This window comes from Ornithodoros turicata, chromosome 8 (assembly GCF_037126465.1).
Source record: "Ornithodoros turicata isolate Travis chromosome 8, ASM3712646v1, whole genome shotgun sequence".
In the NCBI taxonomy this organism is placed as follows: Eukaryota; Metazoa; Arthropoda; class Arachnida; order Ixodida; family Argasidae; genus Ornithodoros; species Ornithodoros turicata.
In genome coordinates this window covers 40617015-40640275 of record NC_088208.1, presented here as the reverse complement: position 1 = coordinate 40640275, position 23261 = coordinate 40617015, and the positions used below count along the sequence as shown (strand labels likewise).

The 23261-nt window shown below is 46.3% G+C and overlaps 1 protein-coding gene across 1 annotated transcript in view; it reads left to right on the top strand.

Moving 5' to 3' along the window:
• LOC135367370 (uncharacterized) overlaps positions 1-22372 on the top strand; it is a 149118-nt gene extending 126746 nt beyond the window's left edge. Inside the window, exons 5-11 of the mRNA XM_064600600.1 lie at positions 15421-15635; positions 17397-17532; positions 19468-19601; positions 19659-19860; positions 20913-21049; positions 21104-21335; positions 21967-22372. Coding sequence (XP_064456670.1) covers positions 15421-15635; positions 17397-17532; positions 19468-19601; positions 19659-19860; positions 20913-21049; positions 21104-21335; positions 21967-22028 — 1118 coding nt within the window. The 3' untranslated portion in view covers positions 22029-22372. The remainder of the gene's footprint in view (positions 1-15420; positions 15636-17396; positions 17533-19467; positions 19602-19658; positions 19861-20912; positions 21050-21103; positions 21336-21966) is intronic.
• Positions 22373-23261: the final 889 nt, after the last annotated feature.

The window sequence follows — 23261 nt, the reverse complement described above, 5'->3', positions numbered from 1 at the left end:
ACAGAAACTCATTTAAATGCTTTGTCGGAGGAATTCCTCGCTCTCAATTAAACGTACGACGAAGGACATTCAATTAGAGCTTCGCTACAGACAAATTAATCATTACACTCTACACTCTGGGCTAAGGCGCTGTCGTATGTTGGATCCGGATCCTATACAGAGCGATAGATTAGCTATTACGTATCAAGATCGCATGGATGACGTCACTTGGGTGTGACCAGGTACGTCTCACCGGTGAGCGCTCGTGGAAGGCGGAATTCTCACACAATAGGCGACTTCAGAAAATCCCAGAGCTCTTTGCGCACGCATTGCATCTTGGGCGGTTGCTGAGCGGGAGAACGAAGAATAATCCTTCACATTTCGCTTTCCCTGACCTAGACACGTCGTGGACAATGGACTGGTAGCGGAAAAATCGGAACAGTTTAGAGGGCACCGGTTTCTTTCGTATTAGTAAACTCCCACAGTTCAAAGCGACGCTAAGAACTCTGGGATTTTCTCAACTCCTGTCTTCATTAAGAAGTAGGACGTTACTTTTCTTCGTTCTCGTTCACAATCCCAGGGTAACGGGTTTCGAACCCTGGCAGAGGACTTCAGCAACCTGGTGGCATGGTACGCGCTGCCTCGGACGCTATAAATTCGGTGTTACGGCATTTCACAGCACATTCAAGCATGTTGGCACAATGAATACCCGGAACATGAAGTGTCCAATTATTATTGTTGCGCTTAACATTTGCAGCAAATTTGATGACAGTAGTGAGTTTTGGTGTATCGTACGCTATAGTCTTTGCGTGCGTGAGGGATAGCGTGGGGTGGTTTTGCGCATTGCGCAAAGCTCTGTTTTGCGCGTGCGCGGAATCACTAACGCTATCCCCCTTGTACGCAACGGCGATAGCGTACGATACACTAAAACTCACTCCATTTTACTACCAGACCGATGTTTCTAGATACGATTTAACTCAAAATTTCTAAGCTCGAAACAAAATTGAAATCAGGCTTTCACCAAGGCAGTATCAGTCGCGGTATTATTCGAAGCGCCTACACGCCTCAATATCGGAATAACATTTGATTCAAGTAGGGAAGATGTCACTAATGATTGAGGTTGTAAGGTAATATATCTTCTGGGAGAACCGTTCATGTCTGAAAGCCTCTCAATAATTGAGTAGGTTCAGTCGCTCTGAGTGTTTCAAATGGAGTGACCCTCGTTGAGATAAGGGTGTCGGTTGCAGTCTCATTTTACTAGCAGACTAAGATGCGATGTCAGCTATTGTTCGTTGGCGCGAGGCTTTGGACAGGGTCAATCTCCAAGATTTGACCGCTCGGCAAGATCGCTGCATGCCTGGAGGGACGCTAACGAGACGCTGAGTTTAAATAACACCCTTCCACAGCCGGAGAAAATATGCGTTTTGACAGTTTCATTCTAGGTTCTATAGATACGGCGCGTAAGTCTTACTGGCATTGTCAATTCGCTTGGAAAGATACGCCTTACAGTTCGTACTATATCCGTAAACAACTGAGGCGTGTTCTGTTCGTTGAACGAGGCTCCTTGGCAAATTGTCGGTTGTCCCTATTCAAATTCATAGGGGTTTCATATGCATACAGCACCCTAACAACGTATGGGCTTATTTAAATTGGATGCCAGTATAGCGTAATTGTTAGCGCGACCGGTAAGCCTCCTATGTACTGTATGTCGTCCTTTTCTTTTCAATTTCAATATTCAAGGTTTCTTGTATTAGTGCCAGGCGAAGAATACAAAATGCAACTGCAGCTCAGATCTGTCTGCGGACACAAAGTATAGTGGAGAGATTTTATATTTGAGAAGATCAAAGATGCGAATAGAGGAGACGCAAGTGACACAGAATCCCGGGGATTCAATGCAAGCGTCGTTCTCAGGGCTCGTTTCTGGGCTAAAAATAGTGGATTGGGGCGATAACTGCACGTCAGTCCGTACACCTCGAGACCGTAGAGTGTGCTAACGCATAGTAAACATTTAAAAGTGTGGTAGTCGGAACTAAGTGCCTTAATTTTGCGAGCGCATAAAGCCCACGATCTTTTGCTACGTACCGAGTCAATACGCACTTGCCAGTTGAGATTTTCTCGTAAAATTACACCTAAGAAGCGCACAGAAGTAGCACGTGTAAGGACATGGTCTCCAAAGAGGAGCTTGTTTTCAACCAAATCAAAAATCTTCTAGGAATGGTGAAAAACGATGTATGACGTTTTCTGTAAATTAATAACTAGCCTATTGCACAGTAGCCAGTGTCGGTGTTTATCAAGAACGGAGTTTGCACTGGAAAACAGTGTTGAAAGATTGTCAGATTGTATAAATACGTTCGCGTCATCCGGATAAAGAAAACATCTGGTAGATAGATAATTAGGTAAATCATTAATATAAACAAGAAATAAGAACGGGCCCAAAATCGAGCCCTGAGGCGCACCCGCTCCTATACAGACCTTATAGATCAGAATAGCTCTCAGCATGAAAAACAAATTAATTCCTATCGCACAGGAAACGTTCAAGTAATTTTAGTGGTGTTCCTCTAATATCATAGCGTTCCAACTTCTGTAGGAGAATTCTATGGTTAATTAAGTCTTTGATAAGTCAACGAAAATACCTATAGGTAAAAGTTTTCCTTCGATACTCATTCTAATCTTTTCTATGGCGTGAAGCACGCACCAGTGGTTGACCTGTTTTTTCTGAATCCAAATCGAGATGCGCAAAGTAGTTTGTTAATTTCAAAAAACTTTTCAGACGTCTCAAGATTAGTTTTCCCATAACCTTACTCACTGCTGAGAGCAATGAAATTGGCCGATAGTTTGGGGTGTCAGTACGATCGGCATTTTTTAAAATAGGTAGGTCTGTAATTCCTGAGAGTGGATACCTTCGATGAATAATTCATTAAATAACTCAGAAAGAGGTTCTGCAAGATAAGGCAAAACCTTTTGAGGAAGGTAGGGGTAATATTGTCAAGCCCAGAAGAATTGAGTGGTTTCAAGCTTTTAATAACAAAAGTGACTTCGGAACTACTCGTCGATGAAAGGAAAAAGGCGTGTTGTTCCGAACAGGCGATGGGGCCGACAGGAGTGGCTCAACATGTAGGCAAACACGAGTTGCTAATTACAGGAATAGTCATTAAAGGCATTAGCAATTTCCTTTGAGTTTGTAACACTCGTTCCATTCTGCATAAGCCGGCGGGCACCAGTGGGGTTTGCGTTAAGCATTCTTCATAGTGCCGTGTTTATTGTTCTCCATATCATTTCTGGGTCCCCAGCTGAACGATTGATGGCTGAAAAGAAGTAATTTCACTTCGCAAGCCTCAGAGTATCCCTGAGCACATTGTTGTGCATTGAGTATCTAACACGAAGGTGGTCGTTCAACGGATTCATGCGGAGCTTCCGATAGATGTTATTTTTGTGCTTAATGCAACTCAGTACCGCTGCTGTAATCCAAGGCTGTCTCGCTGATGCGCGCGGGCTTAAGGTGGTTCTCGTAGAGTATATTAATGGTATCAGAAATGGTGGAAACGAAAAGGCTCAACTTTTCTCGCGCTCGCGAGAAACGGTTAACGTTCCGAGACATCTGCGAAAAATATATTTCAATGGCACTATAATTCACATGTTTGTATGTCTGGGATACGGTCGATTCCTCTTTTTGACAGCGACTACCAACACAAATAATTTCTTGGTTTGAAATGTCACACGCAGCAAGACCGTAGTTTCATTTAGTATCGTCTAAATTAGTGATCACGTTGTCTAGTAATGACCCAGCCTCCAGAGAGTTCAGCTGCGTGAATCGAAATGAAGTGAATGTAAGAGACACAGGCAGAGTTATTCTTCAACAGATCAACATTGAAGTCGCCTAAAATAATGCAATTATATTTGGAGGACCGCAAGGTATGCGATAAAACACTAACAGCAGATAACACTCTTAGACGCTATATTTCTACACAACTAAGTGCACGGGAGAAGCTACAACAAATGGCCGAAACACAAGATTTTACAAATGGCAATGCTCCTTTTGCGCAAAAATGTTTGCGTATTTCTATTAGGAGTCCTATTTGACTAGACATCCAGTTCGCTTGGCGAAATAGACCTCCCTTTTAAATGGAATCCGAAATAGCAATATGACTGGGGGAATACGTGCCGATCGAAGTATCGACATTTTGGGGAAAACAAATGCGGTCGATGCGGATGGAAGCAACGGTCAAACATCCAACGGGACTCTAATCGCATTAATAACGGGATGGCGTCGATTAGGGGGACCACACCCAATTATGTGCTGCTCGTGCGGTCACCACCATTGAAAAAACATCCCGTAATGAGCCCACCATTAGACAGATTAAAATCTCTCTACGCTTTTCCCTATTCGACGACATGACGACGGCAACTCGCACCAGTTCAGAAATGATATGTGCAACTCCCTTACGTAAGAGACGCTTTTTGTTTCTTGATGTCTCCGAGCCTCGTTCCGGGACACTTTTCCTTTGCCCACCACTGGCTTGGCCAAGTATCTACGGCCGTCGCTACAAGGTCACGCTCAAGACTGGGAGCTGTTGGATTCGAGTCCTACTATACCGGCTGTGCTGCCTCAGGTTTTCTTGGGTTTTACGGCAGGCCCTGCAGACGGATGTCGCACAGCTTCCCGGCCAATCCTCCCTTCTTCTCTCTCTCCACATCTGTTACGGACGGATTTACACGGCTGTTGACGTTGGTGGCCAATATAAAGTTGTCGCTCGAAAACGGTCAGAGATTCCGAATTGCTATTCGCTATGGTTCATTCTGTTGCCTGGATGAAGATTGCGCCAAAATGCTACGCTTTCTCGGTTTATCTTGTCAGATAACGATATTGTTCTACACAGTTGAAGATGTGCACCTAGACGTAAATGTATCTATAATTCGTTCGCTTGAAGCCGCTGTGCAGTAATACTGTAAAACCCGTATTGTTCGCGGGCCCCTAATTTTCGCGATTTTCGCGAAATGGACAATTGAACAATTCGCGAAACTTAAAGGCATGCGAAAATTGGCACTTCCAAAACAGTGATACAACCAGAACTCTTTTTTTTTTTTTTTCGCGCTCGGTTGTACAGGACGAGCGTGCGCAATACCGCTTTAATTCAATATAGTAAGGGCAATTTAAGGCGCATCAGAAAGTGGCGCAACGAAGCCACGAAGTTTAATATCTAGAGTTCGCGAAATTTAGTGGCCGCGAATATGTGCCCTGGGCCCGATTCGCGAAAAATTCGTGTAGCGAAATTAAAGAGTTTTACAGTATCTGATGGTATGCGTGCTGCGATATAAAGACAGGTAGAGAGATATCAGTTTGTCGGTTCGTTAAATATGAAATGTAAAACCAAAAGTTTGCTTTATCATATTTCGGTGGAGAAGCAGTACAATTAATCGCAGTATGCGACTAAACAATCTACACGCTTTTTCCACCTTAGGGGTATAGCTTGTTTATGACAGCACCTAAGAAGAGAGAGTTACGATGATAAAGCGAAGGGACTGTTTCCTGGTTGAGAATTTAAAAGATATCTTCGCAAGAAGTAGTAATCAGTTGGAGCAAGGTCTGATGAATACTGTGGGTGAGAGAGATAGCTTCCAAGCCCAAATACAGCTGCGTTTTTTGTGTTGTGCTACATGTGGTCACGAGCGTTGTCTCGCAGAATGGTTTGCTTGTCTCTGTTGGCCAATCTCGGCCGCTTAATCGCGAGCACCATTATGGACACCAGCGTCCTTTCGTTGGTGGTAGCCAAGGTTGTGCTGGAGACCGGGAGGTTCCTATCCTCTCTTAAAAGCGATAAAAAAAGTGCCCGAGTAAGACAACCCCGTCTCATCCCGGCACTGTTTTTTTTTTTTTTTTATCGCCTTTAAGATGACTCACCAACCTGCCCAAATTTTAACTTTGGTTCCTGTCCTATACCACCGGCTGCGCTCTTTGAGGTTTTCCCAGGGTTGTCCGGCGGACTTCCCAGACGAATGTCGGCACAGTTCCCCCTGAAGTCGGCCCAGGACGCATATTAACACCCCTGTCCCCCACCCCTTCCTGCTGTACACGACTGGTACGCCCAACCTGTTTGCCATTTTTTTTTTATATGGTGAGATGTTCTGTGTATATATGGCAAAACCACTGGTCGTTCTGACGGCTTATTCTGATCTTTTTTAACACCTTTTACCTCTTTTGTAACCTGAGCAATATTGAAGCTATCTAGAAGGCAGATTATGAGAAGTGTGACTTTTCTCCCTCTCCCTTTCCGTTGTGTTTTCCCTCTCCCTCTCTGAAGTGTTTTCTCCCTTTCCACTTCGGCAACTCCTTTTAAGGATTGCTGCCATTAAAAATCTGTTGATAGTGGAGCAAGTCTCGTCTTGTGTGTTTCTTCGTCTGTGTTTCGTGCTCCAGTTTTAATTCAGTCATGTACCAACAGGCCCACTCTGCCATTTTGGTGAACATTATTTAACCTCAACTTTATCTAAACTAATCAATATTGCGATCGATAATCGACTTGACGAGGTACACTCACGAACAAATGTACCAACCAAAAGAGAGAATGATATCACTCAGGATCAGAACATTTTATCCGGAGAAGTCGATCTCGATCAAGTTAATCTAGGTTTGCGCACGTCCAGGCAGTTGGAAAGCAACCCGACTCTTGTAGGAACCCGAAATAACGTCGGGAGCTTTTTTTCCCCGACTCTGCGTCGCAGGCTCTCTTTCTGAGGTGTTTCATTATCCGCAGCCGTTCTAAAGCCGAAGAAAAGTTATCCACCGCGTGTGGCTAATCCTCTTGAGTGGCAGGCGTTTAATCAGCCGACGTTATTTGCATGTATATGGCAGGGCAGAGCAAAGGGATGACACCGAGAATCCCTTGTTTTTCGGCCGCACTCGTATTAAATTGGCGACGCTTTATTAAAGCGGCACTCTTAAATCCGTCTAGGCTTAGCGACAGCGCCAATTCCTACCGAACTCACGGAGATTTGTCCCGCAGCGCTGCTGTTGTAGAGGCAGGAGAGTACATTGTTTGGCGTCGAATCGAAATGCGGCTTCCTTTTTTAAAAAAGAAAGAAGCCAGCCTTTCATTTCACTCGCGGAATGAATTTCTTTCTGCTTCATACCGGTGGTTTACCTCAGACAATGTAAGGAATGTCGATATTGTTCCCTGCGAAGGTGGACCAGGACGTACTGCCTCCCCCTCCCCCCGAGCAGCATGCCGCTCGTCATCTCCATGCTTATGCTGAAGAGGTTCTGGGCTCCTATCTTACCACCTGTTGTACAATCTGAGGTCTTCCTCGAGTTTTCCGGCAAACTTTCCTAACCAGTGTTGGCATACTTCCTCTGAAGTCGACCTAGGGCGCATATTGACCCGCCTGTCTCTTTCCCAGTACTGCCCTCCCTCCCATCTGTACACGCTCATAGCCACAGTTGTTTCGCGGTGCTAACACAGAACGGAAAAGAAGAAATCAGCAGCGAGCGGATTCTCTATCTTTTAATTCATTCAGTGCTTCCCCACGTCAAGCGTCCTGGAACAGCTGGTCGCACCAGCGCGACCTATGTTTCCATTTTTTTTTCTATTTCTATTCTATTCTATTCTATTCTATTCTCTATCTGGACTCGTGGAACCAACTCGTGACTTTTATCCCACAATATAATGTGACCGCCCCATGACGAGCTTTGAGGTATTTCTTTGTCTAAACATAACTGCGGAAAAATAGATTTTTCTCTACGAAATAGATGCCGATGAACAACCGGCAAACTTCCGTAAAACCAAATAACCGAAGATCGGAAACCTTACACTGTGGTGGTGGTGCCTTCACAGGGAACTGCAGGGTGGTGCTGACATTTGTCTTAAAGCGTCTGAAGAAAACCCGGGGAAAGCACCCAGACAGTACAGCCGGCGCGTGGATTCGAGGTGGTGCTGGTGGTGAGAGGGCTCGCCTCACACATGTGGGCAACGTCACGACTGGCGTCCTGGGCCGACTTCTAAGGGAACTGTGCCGACATAATGTCTGAAAGCGTCTGAGCGCACGGATTCTAACTTCGCCACACAGCACGCTGAAGTCCAATGAGGGCCGCAGAATGATACCGTTATCACTCCTGACTTGTGGAAAGCGCGGGGCGTACGCCTTTTTTTTTTTGACAATTATCGTAATTGTCACAAGAAGGCGTACGCCTGTCTTTTTCAACAAATCGTGGGAGCGAGCGATATCATTCGGAATGACTGTTGGCTATAGGATCGTGCTATGCGGTCAAGTGCTGTTTGGGGTTTTTCCTCGGTTTTCTTCAGACGCTTTCAGACATACGTCGGCCCCTTAGAAGTCGGCCCAGGACGCACATTCCCGTCAGTCGTGACGTTGCCCACATACTATGTGAGGCCGACAACGGCCATCCCTTTCACCATCTGTTTAAAGAGAGATGGTTCAAATAAGCGTATACCCTCTCTTACACCGTAATTGTGCATCAAGAGCCCCTTTCCCGTCACACTAATGAGCCTATACATCGCTCCATATTTTTCTTTTTTAAACCAACCTGAGTGACACTGGCGCTTCTGCTAGTGAAGAAGGAAGGAGACGTGTATTGTCCACATAAGACGATACACGGCATATAGTGTAAAAAGAGTCGCGTCGTTTACCTGGCGCGTAGTTGTTCCCCTTTTTGCGAAAGCGCGATTACATTGGAATAGGGGCCACAGTGAGCATGCGGTCGTAAATCAAGCCCGACCGACGTTATGAGTGCGGTCTCAATCGATGGCTGGGAATGGAGTCGTACACTAGGGCGACAGGATTAAATTATTCTCACAACTGCTTTCTCACACTTTCTATTTAATGCCGCGACGACGTTTTAGAGTTATTTTGTCATCTGGGACGACAGTTCTTTCAAAGACTTTCCTTAATGGTCTTCGTGCGAGGCTTTCTACATTTGTCAGGAAGCCACGCGTACTGCAAAACTGGCTAGATAGAGCAATTTTCTTTCATTTTTTCCGCTCTAGGGTCTGACTTTTCTGGGCGCAGTTCACAAATTGGAGGTTGCAATTCACAACATTGTCGTCGGCCGCTATTTTCTAGCGTATTTAAGTGGAAGTGCAATCGGGCACTGTAGTGATGCACCCTGGTGTTATTAAGCGGTGAAACACCCATCCTAGCACATTTGGTGTTGGTGCTGTCAGAAAAAGGCTAATTCTGCGCTGATATGGTGTTTGCAGTGCCGGATTTACAGTGGTGGGGTCCCCTGGGCACTGTGCTGTGGGGGCTCCCTCCTGTATTCTATGTCTGTCCAATGTGTCATTCGGGGTCGATATGCGTCGACGGAGGACAGATTTTTACCAAGTTTCCCTTTCAGGGATGCTTTTCAGGCATGCAAAACAGATTTCCTTTCGACAAAACCTTTACTGGTGGAGGCCCCTTTGTGGTGGGGGCCCCGGGGCAAGTGCCCCGTCTGCCCTCCCCTAAATCCGGCACTGGGTGTTTGTTCCAATATAAGAAGGGTTTCATCTTTTCGAGTTAAACCCCTTCCACGAACTTGGTTCGTTGATTGGTTAGTAACGCGGTATGCCTACTGATATCGTGCCGGTTTCGTCACCACCGGTACCACCACCACCACCACCGTGGCGGGACCGTGCGACCTGGTCCGGCTTCACAGGGGCCAACATTTGCCTTACAGGGCCTGAGAAAAACGCTCAGACAGCAAGCCAGTTCCGGGATTCGAACCCGGGTCACAAACTGTGTTCAGATAAAACTTGGGTGGGAATCCTGCCGCGGCCTGTGCTGTCTCACGTTTTCCCTGGATTTGCCGGCGCGGACTCTCAGACGAATGTCCGTTGAGGACGCCACGCTAAACCCCCCGGTGTCCTTCCTGCTGTCCACACCTGGTCATAGCCGTTTCGCGGTGATAAAACGTGATTTTTTATTTTTATTTTTTTCCTTGTGATACAAGCCGGTGATATTTTCTAGTCTATAATTCGGATTGAAAAAGGGTCGTTTTTTTTTAAAGCCTGCGCCGCATTGAGCAGATGAAGCGCAGGTGGAAAGTGTTTTACCCGCCGTCCTCGCCGTCCTCGTTGTGGAGATAGTGGAGGAGTTTCGTTGTGACAAATTGTTGGCGCGCTGCAATATTCATTTCAATGGCAACATTTTTTTTTTGTTTCAAGTTGGCCGAGATTTAAAGCTGTCCCGAATGCACCTGCTGTCTTGTGCGCCAACTTTTGGGTGTGGTCCCGGGGAGCCTTCCATTTTACAGATGAAAGTCATTCTTTGTTGGCCTGTAATCCCAGTGGCTGCTGCCTGCCATCCATTGTGGAACCACGCCTGTCGTCGCCCCTCCCTCAGCGACTATAATGAGTTGTCGGACGAAACCATTTCCCACAAAAAAGGGGAGGGAAACACGCGTCAATAAAAAAAAAAAAAAGAAAAAGAAAAGTAGTAGGTGGCATCTGTCGACACACTTTAGATAAGCTACCTGATTGGAACCGTTACATGGAGATAATGAGCTGACTGGCCTCTAACTAGGGTCGTTTCACGGCGCAGACAACGCGCCAGTATAGCAGCAAATCTCAGCAGCTTCTGTATGTGATGTTCTGAGCAGATGAGCATTGGTTTGCTCGGAATTTCTAGATTAGGCTTTCGTGCAATTACTGTCTTATCACACGACACGTTCCCGCTTTACGTACTCATTTTTCTGCACATTCAATATGGCTCTTATAGACTCTATGGCTCAAGAAACACACCTCAGTGTCTGTGTATCTGCGTTGCCCAGCCTCAGGCTTTGTCCGTGACGGAGTTCGGTGTCTTGCATTTATGCCATCTTATCAGGAACCGGAATCTTATCGGAATGTTTGGAATTTTCTACTTATAAAACTCATAATGCCTTTTGGTAAGTATGGTATAATATATCACAGGCTCAAGATATTCGATTTAGAAGACAAGACAAAGAATGGTTAACCAGGACGGTCGTGTAAGAGAGTTGTAGTTGTAGCGTACGCGATCACCTCACGCACGCAAAGAAATAGCGCTTCTATACTGCGCACGCGTTAAACGCACGTTCGGCGCATGCGAGCTGTGCAAGCGCTATTTACTTGCGTGCGCAAAGCGGTTTCGTACGCAGCACTCGAATGTCTGCGCGCCACTGTTTTGCAAGTATAGCTGGAAAGAAGGGCAGAAAACAAGAGGCAGACGAGAGCACTACCTTTGCGGGAAGAAGACCATCTAAGCAGAGTCGGTAAAAAAAAAAAAAAAAGTGCGGTCATTTGTCAACCTCTTGTATATGGCGCCCCCTGGAGGCGAGCGATGACGACAAATTTGCCAATCGGCGACGAAAAAGGATCGCTTTTTGACGACGATTCCCTCTCGGGAAAAAACGTCGTTACTGATGAAATATGAAAGAAGTCATTATGTGAGGCTTCCCCAAGGGGGTGGAAGAAACCGCACTGTGAACCACGATAAGGGTTATTAATGAGGCGCCGAAAGAAAACTGTTCATTGGCTTTATTGCCTTTCATTAATACTAATATGGTACGCGTGCCTTGGCGCGATAAAGCTCGCAAATAAACATGGCCCGGATAATTATGCGCTTCTTACACTACCGCAGCCACAAATTGACGCTTCTGTCACGGCGGCCGCTTCATCGCGGTATCCGACCGACTTGGCGTGGTTAGTCGCTGCTGGAAGCTTCTTAGCCGAGAAGAAAACACCTTCGGCAGAGAAGCGATCACGAAGCGACAGAGTGTGCAGATGGGGGGGAGAGGAAAGCAAGGAGTGGGAAGGGTTAGTATGGCGCCCGAGCATCAGGGAGAAATATGCCGGGAACTGGAAGGTCCTTCGAGGGGATTCGAACCTAACCACCTCCTAATCTTCGTCATCACCTATACCAACGCATGATGTATCACGCATGCGCAGCGACGCTGTATTCGCAGACAAATATGGCAATTGTGGATGGAGCGTCCGCTAGTTCATGGCCACGCTCAACACTGAGAGGTGGTTGGTTCGGTTCCTGCAAAACCGATACCGTGTATTCACACGAGCGACATCCTCACGGAATATTCTAGTGGAAGAAAAAACGAAAGCACTGCTCACAGAGCCGAAGTTTCGTCCCGTGTTATATGCTGAGCATTCACACGGCGCGGAATATCGGGAGTGGCGTACTGCGCATTTAGCAGACGACACCGTCAGCGTGTTTTCCTATCGTCTGCTACGGAATATCTTGTGGCTGTGTAGCAGGATATTCCCTACCGTTAACAGTGTACATGAAGACACGACGGTGACAGCAGAAAGCTATGACGCTTTTCGCATCTTCCGCTTCTGGGGGAATCTCGCTCGTGTGAATACACGGATACTCTCTCACGTTTCCCCCGAATTTGCCGGCAGACTACTTTCCGGATGGCACAGTTGTTTCTGAAGCTGGTTCAGGACGCATACTCACCCCCTCTGTTTCCCAGGAAAGAGATCATGCTGGTTCCCTCCATCTGTACACCGCTCATAGCGAGAGGTACTTCGCGGTGCTAAAAGAAAAGATGACGCGGCAATTTCCCGTGCGATGTTTTCGACCTGGCCACGTCGTTGTTTGTGAAACTGGCCCTGTGTGTCTCTTTTGTTGTCTTCAATAGATACTAGTATGTCCGCATCTTTCCCGCACGATTAAACTGTAAAATACATTTCCGGTTCCCACGCTTTCGCATCATCTTAAAAATAAAAATTGTTGTTCGCATTACCGCCATCGTAGTTGGCCACCAAAAGTTGCTCTACTAAGTGTTCCAACAGCCATTTAGCGTGTGTTATGCATCCGGAGCCCCTATGGCCAGCGGGATTACATCCTCCGGTGGCGGGATTAGAAGGGCACCCGTTTTATAGCCCCTCTCTAATCCGACGATAAGCGGCGCCCGCATCACGAACACCGATAAAGTCGTCCCTTTTGTTTATCTCGACGGGCTTAAAAGGCACGAGACTTATACGTTCGGCACGCCACAACGAGGCGACAAAACTATGGAAGGGTTGTCGATTCTGTCGTGCGCGGAATGGAATTGGCCTTGCATCCTCTTTGACATCGCGCGTGATGGAGGATGTGTCGAAGCGTCATACAACCAAACTGTTGGTGTCCTATTTGCATGCTTAAATAAAGTCCTCAAATGAAAACGTTACCAAGCGACTCACACGATGCCTCCTAGTAACGCCCGCGTTTAATGAGCCCATTATTTTTTGGTTGTGATCTTTATTTATTTAATTATTTATTTAAACATACCGCAGCCCCTTTAAGGGGTTATTGCAGGAGTGCATCAAAGAAGCATTCGCAGGAGAATTGACGGACAGAACTATCCAGAGCGTTCCAGTCTTCAACGCAACGAGGAAAAAGCTATACTTAAAAACTTCAACACGGGTACAAATGGGGACAATATTTAGCAGATGAGATCTTCTGAGTGAGGATGTTCCAGCGTATGATAAATATTTGCTAATAGGAATTCTTACTTTACCATTAATAATAGAATGAAATGTTCTAAGGCGAAGAGCACGCCGTCGAACCTTTAGTGGAGTAATGTCAAGATCACGAAGTGCTGCACTTGGTGAAAACCATGGATCGTAACGCGATAATATAAAACGTACTGCCTTATTTTGGACCGACTCAAGCTTAGCAATATCAGACTTATTGTATGGGTCCCACACTTCATTTCATTTCATTTCATTTCATTTATTTCTTCGCACTTCGCACGCATATTCCAGGACCGGGCGTATTAGCGTTTTGTATGCAAGTAACCTGATTTCGGGTGTAGCAAATTTTAATGTCCTCCTCAAATAGCCAACCTTCTTCATCGCTTTAGAACAGATCATTTCTATATGTGGTGACCAGGACAATTTGGGGTTAAGGATAACACCCAGGTATTTGTAACTGTCGACCGATGCTATAACCGAATGGCCAATTTCCGAATGGTCTTCGAACACGCTTGGATGTGGTTACGTTGTAGGTTTCCGCGCAGTTGATCGAAAGGAAAACGATCAGAGCGTCTGGGAGAGCATATTCCGCTATTGTAAAGTTCTCGCAGAGAGGCTCCGACGGTGTAGGAATGTTTCTTTGCCACTTGTACAAAGGCGATGACAATGCGATTGATCGGGCTCGCTCGCACGGGCAATAACGGCACTTATTACAGAGGGAGCTGTGTGCCGCTTCCCACGGCTAGGGCGTAATGAATGGCCGCTTGCACGCAGATGGTTGCCGCTAATGTGGGCGCCTCGCAATACCTTCGCTCGCTATATAAGAATGGACCCGTATAAATTGTATTCCCAGCATTTGACTGTTGAATAAACTCCCGCCGTGATTTACTCCCATCTACCGCCGAGCTGGGGACACGCCAGGAGTTACGAGTTCCGTCAGCTCGTTGCTGGTAGCCTCATGTTTTCTCCGAGTTTTCTGGCAGACTTTCAAGAAGGACGTCGGTACTGAGTCGCCCTGAAGTTAGCCCAAGACGGGTGCTAACTCTTCCCACGCCTTCCTGTTATCCTCTCTTCGTTTCTACCGTGCTCATAACCAGAGGTGCTTTGCGGTGGTAACGCGAAATCGAAGGGAAAAGGAGCGACAAGATACCTCCTGTTGTTGCACGAATTACACCGGCATTATTGCTCGGTATCAACGTCGAATTGAAGCGGCCTCTTCACAACGCCACCAGTCGTGCCTTTACTTCCGCTTGGATCCATTCTTGTGATTTGCCTTCGGATAGAACAAAGTCTCTAAACACGCGAATATTCGGTCGTGTCATCTCTCTAATCAACACACAATTGACAATATTCGAAAAGATGTAGTTTGAGTTAATCCGCTTCTCCTAATTTGCATGCTGTCAAGAAGAGCGTCACATGACAGTTATGCCAAAGCCGTTCGGTTAGTAATCTCTTTAAAGGTAATTGACGCCCCGGGCGATGGCTTTTGCCAGAATTCGGTGGAAACCGATATGTTTTTGAGGAATACTTTCCCCCTTTTTTCTCTATCACATCACGTACTTTCTGTCTATACTATCGTTCCGAGATGGTCTTCTTTTAAAGATGGTATTTGTCACTCGCGAACTTGAAAAAGTATTTTATCTGGTAAGCAAAACATATGTAGGTGCCGCCCCGATGATCCCCCGTGAACAACATCTATAAAAATACTGAAAGTGATTAATGTAAGACTCGTGTTGCCTTATTATTTGTACACACATCAATACACAGATTCATGAGTAAGTTATAAAAACAACCAAATGACAGTTACAGCCAGCTTACGAAAATACTGAGTTACAAGTACGGTGACTGTATTTTTTTTCATCTCTCTCTCTCTCTCTAAATGTAACTAGTTACATTACCATACTATAGCACCCGCAACGAACGAATCCCATGCATTCAGGCCCATTCTATAAAAATTGCGAGGTATATTTGTTTTCGAAGCCACATTGAATTTCTTTCTGTTTGTGTCCGAAAACAGGTTGGAGTCTGGTGGAGTGCTTGCGTCTGATCGACATCCACGTTCCCGGCGCTGTGCGTAGTGGAGACCCCGTGCAACTGCAGTGCGAATACAACCTGGAGGGCGCCGAACTCTATTCTGTCAAATGGTACAAGAACAATGTGGAGTTTTACCGCTACTTGCCTTCGGACATTCCACCCGGACAATCCTACGAGCTGCTCGGAATCTCCGTCGATGTGAGTATGTTTGTTGACATCCCAAGGAGCAACATCTGCATGTAGACGTCTTTATAGGGCGTATCATGTTTGATGGATACAATTGATTGATTATGCAAACGGTTTCGCAGAACCTCACCTACTCAGAATGCGTACAATTCTGTCCTTCGTAGTTGATAGCTCAGTAAGGTGAATTGTACGGGATAGCCTATATATAACACAAGCTGCGCAGGCAACAACACGTAACATCTGCTACGTCACACTAAGTATACTTACCCGGGAGGGAAAGGTCTTTGATAATAGGAAGTAGTGGGCATTAGGGAAGGATTACTGGGCATAAATAAAGACTCGAAGGAACTGCTGGTTCGTCCGACTGTTGTTAAATTTTGAAAAACTTTTCAAGATGAGTGACTGAGAGACAGGTGCGTATTCTGGGCATAGTGGTTACGTTTCCGTTTTCAGTGGTGTTGTGATGAGTGGTGGTTTTTAGCGTTTTTTAAATATGGTGACGTTTCAAATGGTCACGTGCGAGAAAAGTGCTTCCCATCCTCAACATCAGTTGCCTTTTATTACGGTACAACTCCGCTGTTCTTGGTTAAACACGCTCATAGCAGTTTTTCTTAACATTCACGAATAAAACTTTAGCTTAGTGTCGCCACCGACCAGTGTACGATACTGTGTCCCTTCAAGTGTTTCAAGTAACTTAGAAACATGTTTTAAAAACAATTTTTAAAAAATGCCGCAGGGGATGCGTGGAGCTACACGTATAGCGTGGAGCGTACACGTATAGATTGTATGAACAACATCGTAGGGAAACTGCTTGACGATGCCAGGTACATTTTCGGGAGCTCCGGCTATACAGTTGCAAACAATTCAATGCTAGATAATGAGGGTTTGGTCGTGCCATTTATGGAACCTCGCAGAAATGCGTGACGACATGGCTGACTATTTCCGGACGATATTGCATATAGAAATGCATGTGTGTCTGCAATTCAACTCCTCCTAGTTGCTTTATTCCAAAACGAGTTCCTTCCAGTCTCTAACCCGTCGAGTGAAAGCAGAAAATAATGACTTCGTGGGAAGTTTGATTGTCCAAAGTTAAATGTATCAGAAGACAGACAGGCAGGTTAGGTTTTCGACGTACTTTAACAGCTTGTTGCTCGTAAACCCGTGTATATACATGTGACAGGGAACGATAAATATTTTTAATTTGCAAGTAAAATTGAGGTGAAACGACTCGGGCGACGTCTGGTGGGAAATAATCCCCAATTTATCGAGCACCAATAACATATGTTCCCGACTGGTTTGCTGCTCATGATGAACTACGTAGCCGACTTCTTTTGTTTTAGACCCAGTGTTACGCGCATGCAATCTAGTTTTGCCGCTAACAGTGCGCAGTTGGTGGCAACTTCGACACAGCGTTGCCCGTAATTTTCAATTTTAATTTTCTAAAAAACTATGAGCGTAATTGTGAGGGAAAATTGTGACGTAAGAGTATTGCTGGCTCGAGCTATCGAATAGATACATTTTCTGAGATTACAGCTCTACGCTTCATAGTACCTTTAAGTAAACATTGCAAGAGGCGAAGACACAACCGTTCATTCCCTGTGAATAAATCTCGTGAACCCTTTTGTGGAAGCTCGCAAAAGGTCCTCGCAGAGGGACAAAATCCGTCGGGAGAACTTTTGTTGTTTCCAATGAACGCGACTCCACCCATGTGGCCCTCCACCCAGTTGGCCTAATTAATGGTCTTTTGAAAGACACGCGTGTGTGTTGATGCAGCACAGCAGGTCAGACAAGAACAAGGTATTCCTGGAGAAGACGGACCTCAACACGGAAGGCATGTACGGCTGCGAGGTGTCCACGGAGAGTCCGGGATACAGGACGGTCAAGGGAGAGAGGGAGCTGAGAGTCTACGGTGAGCAGCCATGATGTCGGCGCACATTTGCTAAAAATGACTTTGATAAAAATTACACCGAATGTAAGACAAACTAGCTCAAAGGCTCTGTTAGCACCGTCAATGCACAAGTGGTGCAATGCGGTGGGGGTGGTAGGACTCAAACAGACCGCATCCCAGTCTCTATAGATTGGTCTTAGTGTTGTATCTTCTCTGCACTTCGCTGGCCCATGCAATCAGTGAACGTTATGAACCCTCTAGAAATTTTTCAAGAACATGGAGAAGCTAAATTACGCTTCCGCGAAGTTTTAAGTTGACATTATCACGCTCACTCATTTACGAGCAAATGCGCTACCATTACTCTACGCGGAGATTGCGCTCTCGTCAACATACTCGTTCAAGGTGACACATTCATTCTTACACTTTCTTTCGTGGACGCTCACACACAAAACAAACCGAGGCAGCGTGTCTGCGCAGTTCCCCATCAAGTTGCACACCCTGTCTTCTTCCTGCTGTCCTGTCTACATCTATCCACCGCTCATAGCTACAGTTGCTCCGTGATGCTAACGAGGTGTTTACAAAATGTGAAACCAGACTGTGCAATGCACACCGTCACCCCCTGAGCCATACAGACAGGTTGTCTGCACTGCATCTTGCGAGCAGGCTAATGGACGTGTTTGCCGAGCGTGGCCCAGACAGCGGCTGAACATACAAGGGTTCCACCTGGGTCCACACAATGCGTAGGAGCTATACGGTTTACATTTCGCTGTAGTCATCCTCTGTGCATTCACCTGCTGTGCGAGAAAACAACCGTTTGGCCCGAAGGTTTATGTACGCGCGAGTGTTTACGAAGATATCGAGCTATTCGCGGTGCAATACGTGTTGCCTCTGGAAGCTCCAACTTGTCTACCGACTATTTTTTTTTTTTCATTTGAACATTAAACTGAAAGTGTAAAGACTACATTTGATGAGGCGGGAGAGAGCTGAGAGAATAACGCTTCTCCGGACGTTTGCAGTTTGTAAATTATTTGCATCGTAGCGTCCCTAACAGGCAGCTGAGGATTACGAGGGCATAAATTGCGGAATAAAGACTAGTCATGAGTGGTACATTTAGCCAAAATGGCATAAATGCGGGCAAGCTCGTGAAACATATCCATGATTGGAGAAGCATGACACGACGCTGTTGGTGTCGTCACGTCCTTTTACGTGCCCTCGCTCAGGCTCCTCCAATCATGGCACATTAAGTGTTCTTTGTATGCCCATATGTTGTGTGTGCTGGCCATAGCTTCGGTGTAACTCCCCATATCATCCTCATCCCCATCATCCCATCCCACCCCATCCTTTTTTTTTTCTTTTCTATAATCAAACTCATCCTCATCAAATTTGTCGTTCGATGAACTTGTCAAGCCGTCCAAGATAAGGCGGACTCATGCGATCTGGTTAACGTTCGCTTTCGAAGATAGTTGGCTGCACAGTGGCAAAATTGTTTTCTTCGTTTTGCTTTCCTCGCGAGCTTTAACGAAGTAATGTAACCGGCGCGAGCGTGCAGGCCATGCTAGAAAATGGCAAAGCCATTATTTTCATTCGCAGGGATCTGGAAAACTGCAGTAAGCTTGTAGAATTTGTTGATTGCAATCAACTCCAGAACTGTTACTCTAGGGAATGAAATCATTTTGGCCGAAATATCGCGGGCGGGCGGGCCGAGAGAAGCGATTTTGTTCCTTCTCCCATAGACTCCCATGTATTGAAAATCTGACAAACTTTAATTCTCCAAAAATTAATGGATCGCGTTAGGCCTTCAAAAATATGTCATTCCCTAGGTAAACTAGAGGGGAACATGCCTGTACTTGTTCCGCTTAGAAATTTAGCGAGGTTTACGAGAACCCTGCGAACAAAAATCCCCCATAGACTTTCTTAAGAAGTGAGTCCGCCTTAAACGGTTCATATGGTGCACAGTACTTCCTGAAGAGGGCCCCATCATGGAAGGCTTCCAGAGCCGCTACCAGGTCGGTGACCAGGTCAATGTCACCTGTTACTCGAGACCCTCCAAGCCTATGGCGCAGCTCAAGTGGCACGTCAACGGAAAAGAGGTTGTCACTGACGGAGCTGTATGGAAAACCATATTTCATTACTTCCTACTGTTCCAGGTGCCGGCCAAATACGAGACGCGCTCGGGTGTGATCCGCCACGAGAACGGTCTGCAGAGCAGTTCGGCCACACTCCACCTGCAAGTTCGGCCGGAACACGTGCAGCGGGGGAGCATCCGCTTCCGCTGCGTGTCCGCCGTAACGCAGGCACATTCCAGGAGCAGTGAGGAACTAGTCATCGGGGAGAAGGCACCAGGACCGGGTAGAAACTCCACTTATAGCTCATGTGAAACTCGGCTATAACAGCCCCACTTATAACGAATTTCCGGTTATAACGAACACATCGCAAACGACCGTCAATATTAAACTCAATGGAACGAGACTCCACTTGAAACGAATTTCAGGATATAACGAACAGTTTCCACGCGACCGTCGAGTTCATTATAAACGGGATTCACATCTCATTGGCAAAGCTGGCTCAAAGTGGGAAAATACGAGCACTGTTCCATTGGCAGAAAATCGGTCAGGCGCAGCGTGCTCCATTGGGTGTTTCCCCTGGGTTTTCCTCGCGCGCTTTAAGACAAATGTCGGCACAGTTTCTTGTGAAGTCGGCCCAGGATACACCATCCCCCCCTCACCGAACAACACGCGCATGATGTCGCTTTTATTATGTTACACATTTTATTCAACTTGAATTTGGACGGCAAACATGTCACGGAAATTGCGGAAGGCCTTTTCTTTCCTTCTTCTTTCTCTTTCTATTTTTCTCGAATTTCTTTTCTATTTTCTTTTTTTAACTGCCGCTCGGAGTCGGGACCGTCTGGTCCGAGATGAATGCCGATTGGCTCGACGCCCAGTTAGCCTGTAAAGCATACTCTGCCCGCACTACGTTACTGCTATAAGGAGAAACCGCATGAAAAGCTTCGATGCGACGGAAAGTGAAATGGTCGTTTCGACCGAACGATGTTAGGTTTTTTCTTGTGCGAGCGTATGCACATGAGGTGACGTGGTACTCTGGAAGGACTTGTTCTGCGACCTCATTTGGTGATTACTTGCGCTCATGCTCTCACTAAACGTGCTGCCGAAATGTGTCTAGCCGAAACATTCCGTAGCGCGGGATCTTACCGCTAATAATCTTGAGGGCATCGCGTAAGAATTTTGACAAACATTCACCTCATCGTTAAAAAAAAAAAAAAAGAGAAACGTTTCGTGGTCTACTTGAAAGTCAATGTTTGTCTTCTTCGGCACATTGTGCTCCAAGATGAACGAAGTACCTATTTACTTATTTGTTGACGCGACTTTTTGTCACGGCAGTTCTACAAGAGTCCAACAGCCCCCGCATCATGAGCGCCAAGTCCAAGTACGAGGTTGGGGACGACGTGGATGTTAACTGTACCTCTGTCGTCACGGTACACCCCGTCCAGCTGCGCTGGTTCGTCAACGACAAAGAGGTACACAGTGGCAGTGTACTGTACTGAGTTTTCATCTATGACGTGTCCACGCAGGCCAACGCGTCGGACTTGCTTCGCTTCGCAAACGTTCGTTATCCTGACGGCACAGAGGCCGCTGTCCTGGGCCTTCGCTTCCGCGCCACCTCCAGACACCTGAGCGACTCCGAGGGGCTACGGCTCAAGTGCACGGCCACCCAATCACGGGTCGTTGCTCTCAGCTCCGAGGAAACAGTACAAGGAGCACATCAGAGGTCGTCGGGGCTCGCCGCCGACAGCTCGGGTTCAGGTCAGTCACAGAGGGACCGTCCTTGTCAACACTCTCACTGTGCATGCAATCGAAAAGAGTTTGAGTTTGATTATGGAAAAAAATAGAAAATCGAAAAGAAAACGCTGATACAACAATTTCTCTCTCGTTCCGCTGGCGAACTTCTTTCCAGAAGACCTTCGTTCTTAGTCTTGAATGCGCAATGTTCGAGAAATATTAGGGAAAATATTTCCATGAGCAGTACTGTCCCGCGACCGTTCGGCCGTATACCAAGACACGGACCACCAAGGCAGACCGCGTTAACGAGGGTGCTCTCACCCTAAGAAGGCTCCCTTTTACCCTGCTCCACCGCGTACACGGATTTGAAGGGAGACCGGAGCAAGAAATATTGCTTTATTATTTTTGATTCCATATTAGTATCGTAGTAGGCCGTTTACAATTTGGCTTGTTGTCTGCCCTTTTCTGCATTGAATATTATATAGTGTCTTCTTTTCGAACATTTTAATATTATCGTGTTCTAAAGTGTTGTACGTTGGAATACTAGAATTTTCCGTGCGGTGTTTCTGCAAGCATGACGCAGAAAGAGTCGTGAGGCACCATTGATTCCCATTGCAATCTTTCTGTTTTTTTTTTTTTTTTCTTTTTGTGACAGTGCGGAACAGAGTGCAGTGGTGTGGTGCAGCCATGGCTCTCCTGTTGACCACTTTCCTGTAAGAACGGACATGCAATACAATCAGCCGTGTGTGGTGGTGGTGATGGAGGAAGTCGTCGAGCACACATGGAGGACGCCAATCTAGGGATATTTTCCTACTCTCGTTCTCAAATAGCTTCAAAGACTATGTGACGAGACAGAAGGACATTGTACATAATGAGGCTGCAAATATGTTTCTTTCTTTTTTTTCCCCATCTGTGTCTTTTCTCTCTCCAGTTAGCCCCCAGGAAGAACTTCGGTGATTTTTTTTTTAATCCACGACAGGGGCTCCACTTTGTTTGTGTCGGAGAGAGAGAGAGTGTGTGGTTTCAGACGGGTCCTATCGCAAATGCGAAATCACAAGGAATATTTCGGATGTATTTTATATACTGGGATAATATGGAGTTTGGGGCTATACGCCGGGAGACAACTTGATCATGGATTAGTCTTGACCACATGGGGGGTTTCTGAAACTTCAGACCGGCATCGTGTTGCTGGCGTCCTTGGCTGGGGGTGGAACTCTGCAACCGTGAGGCATTACTCCAATTGCACGGCCAACGCGTGGTCCACATTTGCTTGTCCTTTCCAATCTTATCACATACAGTAAGTACATCGTACATCATATTTAGGTACAGCGTCCCCAAGCACTTCGGCCGACACTTCTTGGTCTAGTCGTGATAAAAAAAAAAGAAAGAAAGAACATCACGCGATGTGCTTGATAATTGTCTCGAGGTTCCCGGTCGAGAACGCCAGCAATAGGCGGTGACATTGTACGAGTTGCTCAGACGCACCGCTTGTACAAGAGTTCCGTACACATTGGAAAACTCGATAGAATTAAAACACATGGTCCAGTCATTGTAGTAAGTGTAACAAGCCGCCATGGGCAGGCAGACCTCAGCTTCAACAAACCGGTCATAGGAAGCGCTAACAAGCCGATATCTAATTAGAGGTTAAGGACTCGCCAGAATGCTGCACCCAGCAACGACGTTATATTTTTAATTCCGCGTTAGCGACGCGAAGCATAACTGTTGCTACGAGCAGCGTACAGACGTTGACTGATGGAGAAAGAACAGCTGGAAGGAGTGGGGGCAGAGGGGGTTAGTATGCGCCCTGGTCCGACTTCAGGGGAAACTTTTTCCCGAAACCCCAGGGAACACCTCAGACAGCACAGCCGGTCATCTCCCAGTCTCGGCGTGAAAAACGATAACCCTAACCACTATGCCACGAGAGCTGGTCAACTTTAATTTGATGGTGAT